Source organism: Scophthalmus maximus, chromosome 2, assembly GCF_022379125.1.
Source record: "Scophthalmus maximus strain ysfricsl-2021 chromosome 2, ASM2237912v1, whole genome shotgun sequence".
Taxonomy (NCBI): domain Eukaryota; kingdom Metazoa; phylum Chordata; class Actinopteri; order Pleuronectiformes; family Scophthalmidae; genus Scophthalmus; species Scophthalmus maximus.
The window spans coordinates 25,952,501-25,960,000 of NC_061516.1; the positions used below are offsets into that span (position 1 = coordinate 25,952,501).

The 7,500-nt window shown below is 43.1% G+C and overlaps 1 protein-coding gene across 2 annotated transcripts in view; it reads left to right on the forward strand.

The window, feature by feature from the left end:
• The first annotated feature begins 1,410 nt into the window (after window positions 1-1,410).
• Window positions 1,411-7,500, forward strand: part of LOC118301485 (glycerophosphodiester phosphodiesterase domain-containing protein 5-like) — an 11,205-nt gene continuing 5,115 nt past the window's right edge. Inside the window, exons 1-8 of one of the 2 annotated variants that reach the window (XM_035627051.2) lie at window positions 1,411-1,531; window positions 3,384-3,595; window positions 4,758-4,861; window positions 5,094-5,187; window positions 5,732-5,791; window positions 6,236-6,334; window positions 6,447-6,540; window positions 6,784-6,929. In XM_035627051.2, coding sequence (XP_035482944.2) covers window positions 3,422-3,595; window positions 4,758-4,861; window positions 5,094-5,187; window positions 5,732-5,791; window positions 6,236-6,334; window positions 6,447-6,540; window positions 6,784-6,929 — 771 coding nt within the window. In that variant the 5' untranslated portion in view covers window positions 1,411-1,531; window positions 3,384-3,421. Of the gene's footprint in view, window positions 1,532-3,353; window positions 3,596-4,757; window positions 4,862-5,093; window positions 5,188-5,731; window positions 5,792-6,235; window positions 6,335-6,446; window positions 6,541-6,783; window positions 6,930-7,500 lie in introns of both variants that reach the window. The other variant, XM_047330547.1, reaches the window with a different exon arrangement.

Genomic DNA, 7,500 nt, shown 5'->3' on the forward strand with positions numbered 1-7,500 from the left:
AACAATCTATCTATGCCAATGTCACGTTTCGTTAACCAGATTTTACTTTTGAAGTTGTAACAGGAAGTGGATGTGTTTATTTCGAGGCGCTTGATGTTTGAGTTTGTCTGAACAGAACGAACCAGACCGACGAGCTGAGCGAGGCTCAGTCCCGCCGCCTGGCAGCAGGGGGCGCCACGTGCACACCACCAGCGTTTAATAGAGCTAGTAGTAATGATATTTCTCTTTTATTAATCCTATTGGACATTTACTATAGTTTAGGTTCTGACTTTCAGCATCGCTTCATGTCCTTATAGGTTAAAACAATGCAGGAAATGTAGCCCCCATTTTATTTTTTTTTATTTACACAATCCTCCAGTTTCACAACACCTCAGGCCTGAGGTCAATGACCTTTAACCCCCAGCGATGAGGCAACCACACAGTGATCACGTGTTGTTCTGTCAGTTAGTGAAACACCTGAAGAAGTGTTGTGAAACCTGTACAGACAAAGTATATATTTGACACCAACAAATTTTGAATATGAGGATTTGAAGGTTTATTTTAGTCATAAGCTGCGGGACTCGTGGACCCGGAGGCAGAGACGACAGGCTGCCGCACATTGTCCTGGACGCAAGAGTCCTGAGGGGAATTGTTATGTTCGTGCAGTATGAGCGACTTTTAAAGTAAATTCAATGAAAACATTGTGGCAGGACTAAATAAAAACAAAACACCTTCCACGTCTTTGTGCTGCAGAGAGGAGGAGCACGATGTGGCGGACATGTTGGAGAGAGTTACATCTTCTTCACAGCAGGGAGAAGGTTCACAGAGAGGAAGGCGTCACTGGACGTCAGGCCCACATGTAAGATGATTCACTCTTATATTAATAAAATGTATTTCTGCTCTGGGGACCACGTGGAGTTTATTGGTCCTGTGGAATAAAATGCATCCAGAGACAAAAGTCCCCTGGAGACGATTCTGAGGAGGAGGAAGAAGAAGAAGAACAACATCACATTGTCACTGTCGCCTCACAGGAAGGTTTGAATGTTTTCTCCCGCTGCTTCATTTATGTATTTTCTAAAAGGTAATTTCACCTGGACTCAGCTGGTGACGTGTTGGCATCACCGTGGCAACAACAGGTGTCACGTCAGTGATGCTGCTGCGCGACGTCAACAGGAGCGAGTGTAAAGCTCGCGGTGAGGGAACTTATAACTTCCGCGATAAATTTCAAAATAAAAGTTTGATTTTGTTGTTTTGTTTTTGCTGTTGCGTTTAGATTCAAATTTACCTGACCAATTTTCATATTCGTATTCATTTGCATAAAGAGGCGAGTTGGAGTCAATATTTGTTGATTTATTTCCACGTGTCGCGTCATTAGATGAAAAATCAAAAAGCTGTATTTTTTCAAGGCAATTCCTTTTTGCGTGTAAGTTCCTCCGTGACGGTGTTGAGCTTCACACCGACACCACGTCCTCGACCAGGCCACTTGACACCGGACGGTCGCCGGAGAGAGGATCCACACTGCGGCGGCTCTCTCCTCCACCTCGGCCTGCAGGTTGGTACCCACCGACCCGCGGATGTTGAACATGTGATGATGGTGATGATGAAGATGCTGTCGGCGTCGGTGTGTTTCTCCAGTGACCATCACTCTTCTGCTCCTCCAGGAGTCAGAGTCCGGTTCTGTCTCCTGTCACCGGTCTTCACTGTAAAAATCTCTATCTTTATTACTATATTCTATATAGCAATATATCTATATAGTACTATATCTATATAGTACTATATCTATATAGCACTATATAGAATATAGTACTAGTACTATATTCTATATAGTGCTATATAGATATAGTGCCATATTTAAACTGATATTTGAATGCTATAGATATAGTACTATATCTATAGTATTCAAATATGAGTTTTGAATATACAAATATTCAAAACGAAGGAAGTTGCCCGATTTGGCCTTGAAACGATTAGTTTTATTATGACATCTGTGACATCTGACGATGTGGAAGTCACCAGCAGTAAGTGCATGTCGTTTTTAAGATGAATCCATGTAACCGACAGCTCACTGTCCAACTGACGCATTATTTCAGACGTGTCGGTTTTTGTATTGTCCGTCTTTTATCGGAAACAAATACTGATCATCGCAATTCATCAACACTTCACGAGATCATCCTGCGTCAGTCCACGTGTGACCTTTTACTGTTTGAAACAGATGTTTTCATTGTATGTTTTTCACTTATTACAAGGATAACGACAACAAACAGACAAACAGAGAAGAAGTGAGGTGCAGGGTCTTGACAGGGGATCTTCCAGTTGTGAAACTCCAGTTCTGTGAGAAGCGACTGATGACTTGTGATAACAGAGACACGCTGTAACAGTAGGCGTCAAGAAAACACTGGTGGAGTTTTGTTGGAGTGAAATCAGATTTGAACAGATTTTCCTTCCGAGACTCTGAAACTACAGTCCGACTGTTTCGGGGTTTGAGGCCTCCGAACTCACGTCGTCTGTTGATACAGATGTTTCTCACTCACACACACACACACACACACACACACACTGTTGATTCTGTGGCCTCTGGACGGGTTGACCTCTTGACCTCTTATCTTTCACACTGGCACTATAGTTTTGTGACATCATGAGTTTCCAGCCGCCCGTCGACAACTCAACCTTTGGCCTGTTCTGGAGACAGGAGACGGGGTTTGTGGTTACGCAGGGTTTTCATCACCGTGGTAACGCATCCTGACGAGCCCGACCGATCAGATCCGTGGAAAACCAGAGTCATGTCTCGTACAAAACAAGAGTTTATACAATAAAGTGATGAACCATAAAGAGCAGAACAGATGTTTATAGATCAGTGGAATCACTTTTGCAGTTTTACGTGTCCACTCTGCTTTTAAAACTGAGTTTATCTATTAATTATAATTATCTATTAACTCATTTAACTTTTAGAGATTAATGTTTCTCCAGATCATTTGATTCCTAACAGCTTTGATGCTTCTACTTTTATCGTCTCTCTGCAGCTCAGATATAAAAACTAAACCCTCCGATCTTCTTTTGTTCTAATAAATATCAGCTCACTGTTGGTTATTTATTATTAAATAAACATTTCAGATTCAACTCGTCAGACATACAAGCAAAAAATAATCAGTCATAAAATTCCTCCGCTTATTTACAGTTTATCCTGAACATGACTTAAAAAAAAAGATGTCCACTGTTTCTTTTCTGTTCTAGTCGTGTGATCATCTGTATTTCACTTTGTCACTTGAGCGTGTTTCTTCTAACTGATTCTAGCTCAGCGTTGGGAAGTTTTAAAGAACTTGACACGAGTCAGTGTATCCTCATGTCAAGACTCTGCTGATGTGTCTGTGTTTCAGGTGTGTGTGTGTGTGTGTGTGTGTGTGCAGGCTGGATGGAGGGCGTGTCCAGGTGCGTGTGAGTCACGATGGCGTCCCCGTTGTCCCGGCTGCGGTTCGGCCGGCTGCCTGGTCTCCGGGCCAAACTGCTGCGTCGCCACGAGCACCGGCCTCTGGTGTCGTGTCTGTCCGGCCTGTACGGCTGCAGGTGGCGACGCCACGAGAGGAGCTGCACGCCGCCCGGAGACTGCTGCTGCAGCAAGGTGGGACCAGTCACCGGTCCGTACCTGTGGTATAAAACGTGAACTGACCCCTGACCCGCACATCTGATGACGATGTGATCGCCGTTTCAGAATGTTTCTCCAATTGCTGAATTTGTAATTGTATTTCATCTTTAATTTCAAACTAAATCCAGAACATTTCTTCCCCCGAGTTTATTTATTTATGAAAACACAAGCAGGTGTAATCCGGACCAGAGAGGTTTAGTGCAGAGTATCTTAGCATTTTAGATTCTTTTTGCATCATGTGATTCAAACAGAATTTAGTGTTACACCATGTCAATAAGAAAAGACGTCCTTACGATTTACACCAGGAGCCAAACAGAAGCAACCAGATCATGGATCCTCTCATAATATACTTTATTTAAAGCGACAGTGTGTAATATTTAGAAGAACTTATTCGAACATATTGTCCATCACCATGTGTCCAGAATACGTCGCGTTCACGTTGAATTTTTAGACGCTGACGGAAACAGGAAATGGAATCAGCGGTGCGCCGCCATAAAGTGTCCCCTGTCGGTCGCTCAGTTGGCTGCGGTTTGAAACTTTACCACCAGGTGGCGCCAGAAAATTACAAAAATGACACACTGGGGCTTTAACAGAAATGGTTCGTGGAATATAAAGTTACGAGTAAAAACTGAACATGCAGGTCACCAGAGTCAGTCGGAACAATCACAGGAGTTGGACCATTGAACGTCCTTTTCTGAACTTTATCTAGTTTTTAAATCACATCTGATCTTTTTCAAATCTGCTCTGCGTCGTCTATACATTTTTTTTTTTTTTTAACTGGAAACAGGCGTTTGTAGTAATTTATTTAGGACCCGAGCCGACACTCATGGATCCACCAATGAAACGATGAAATGAAATGAGTTTTATTGATTTTCTTTTTTCACAGTTCTCGTAGTTCAGCATCTTCTGCATCAGCGTAACTCTCAGTTCATGAAGTAGAAGTAAAAACTTTATTACTCTTTATCACTGACGTGAACTGCTCACAGGTCACAGTTTTACGATCACAGTTAATCTGTTTCCGTTTGAACTCCTCTCGTCTCCAGGTCGACGGTCGTCTCCACGGCAACGAGGCATTAAAGGTCACATCTTTCTGCGTGTTAAAGTGCATTTTTCTGTTTCTCTCTGGTTTACGACCCAGTTGGAAGGTTTGAGCTTCGCTCTGCTGGCGGCGACTTTCTGCCTGACGCTGGTGTTCCTCTACTTCTGGGGACAAGCGAAGAACGACTACAACGACTTCGACTGGTGGGTTCCAGCGACGCTCGCTCGTCGTGTCGGATCACTGCAGACATAAACACAGCTGCAGACATAAACACAACTGTGGACATAAACATAACTGTGGACATGAACATATAACTGTGGAAATAAACACAACTGTGGACAACTCTGTTTTGAACATGTGTTCCATGTTCTATAATAATATTAATGATGATGATGACGATGACGACGACGACGACGACGACACTCTGATGTGCAGGTTTAACTTCGGGAACCTGGGCTTCTGGTTCCCCTGGTCCGTGGTGCTGCTGGTCATCGCTGCAGGATTCTTCACCTACGTCACGGTGCTCATGGTGAGAGGGGGGGCGGGGCTTTCTCACGGGAGGGCGTTTGATTGGCTGGTTAGTGTTGATGACGTCACGGCAGCTCTGCTCTGGTCTCCGGAAGAATTCAGATTCAAGTGGTTTTACAGGAAATGACGAATCCAAATGAAACCGTTTAATATTGTGCTGCACTAGTTGATATTATCATTTGTCAATTTTTCCTTTTTATTACCATTGAAATGTCAATTCATAAAATATTCAGAATTTTTTTTTCAATTATTATTTTAGTTTTACTGTCCGAGTAGATTTCAATTATACAAATATTTTACATTTACTCTCTTGACACTTTATCATAGTTTTTTTTTTTCTTTGGGATGAAAATGTTTCAACAACGAAATAACTCAAACTGCTTTTAAATACCTCCACATTTACCAGTGATTGTTTCTTTTTCCCCCAATTTTATTTTTCAATAATTACTCTTGTCAAATGTGTCAAACTTCAACGTCTAAAATTCTGAATGTGTCTGATAACGAAGACGAGGCCTCAGAGTCTTTATCTCCGTCTCTGGTTGCAGCTGCTCGCGGTGTGTCTGATGTCCGAGGGTCAGAAGCTCCATTTACACTGGAGCCACAAGGTAACTGACCTGCGACTCGTCCGACCTCAAGCGAGAAACGTTTCGTACGAACAGATTCGTTCTTAAACCGCTCGTCCGAGTTCGCTCTGTACAAACACAAACTTGGTCCAGACCTGACGTAGGAAAACCAAAGTTTTAGTTACGTTTAATTCAATTCCTTCCATCAGCGGACTGGTTCACGTGACTCGTGCGACGGTCGAGAATTGTTTTCTTACCTTTTTTTTAAAAATTGAAAACTACGAGAGAATTGTGAAACGTGAACGCACGACTTGAGAAGAACCTGTGAGAAGGTTTCTCCCTTGAGGCTCAATGTCGTGATGGCTTAAATTTAAAAATGGCACGATGTTGTAATGTTCATTCTTTCGTTTCGTAATGAACGTGCAGAACCGTTAAAGAACTAAAAGCCCGGAACAGTCTGATGTTTTCTTGTTTCCTCTCCGTCAGGTCGGGATCCTGGTGAGTCTGACGTTCTCCGTCGCAGCCACCGCCATCTTGTCCAACCTGTGGAGCAACGAGTGGACCACGTTGCTTCTCTCCTTCCAGGTGAATCATCATCATCATCATCATCATCATCATCGTCCTCCTCCTCCTCCTTCTTTATTCGCGTCGTGTGTTTTCACCGCCTGACGTCAGGACGTTGTTTGTTGTGAACCAGGTCACGGCGCCTTATTTACACGTGGGCGGAGTCTTGCTGATGACGGCGCTGGCTTGGCCTATCGCGTTGCATTTCTTCCGCATGAACAGCAGAGGTCAGTGTCACGTGTTTTAACTTGTATAACAAATGATCTACACTGTAAAAAAAAAAAGAATCGTTTGACAGTTTTGGGAAATGTGATAATGTCATAGCTCTATTTTCTGCCTCCGAGTCAGATGAGACGACTCGTACCACTCTCTCGTCCGTACAGCACATATGAGCTTAGAGCTAGTGGCCACTTAGCTTAGCTTAGCTTAGCATTAAACCTGTTAGCCTGGCTGACTTCTTTGTGTTTCAGGAAGGCGTGTCCTGATCGTCGGCTGTTACCTGGTCGTCCTGTTCGCCATCGACCTGCTGCCGCTCGGTTTGTATTCTCCTTGTATCAAAGAGAGGCGGAGCCTGGGCCCTGCGCCAGCCCTCATCGGCCACAGGGGGGCGCCCATGGTGAGCAGTTAGGACACTTCATCCATTCTGTTGTAAATGTCTTATTGAGCTTTTATACATGATGTTTTAATCCTCACATTGCTCTGGTACACTGAACATTTGACTTGAATCGAGGAGAGTTATGTATATTTTTCTCATTTATGATTATTCTGGTTAGTTTCTTGATTGATTGTTAAATGTTCAGGGTTCCTCACGCCGATGTCTCCACTTCACCTGTTGTGTCCGACCAACAGACTAAAAGCTAAAGTTTTTTTTCTTTTAACTACGACGAGGAAAAACAGCAAATTCTCATTGAACAAACTGAAGCCAGAGAATATAAAAACTGAGCGTTAAAAAAAATATTATTAAATCATCAAAATAGAAAAAAATGAGAAATTGTTGCTGCTTCAACGAGAACAGTTAATATTCGACTGGACGTGTCGTGCTCCGGATGTTTTCACTCGGGACACGAGACGAAGACAAACACGTCAAACAGGAAGTGATGTCACATGCGTCTTGTCCAAACAGTTTGTTCTCTGCTCACTGGGAAGTAAACAGCTCTGATAGATATTTACACTGAGTGAAAGAGCAA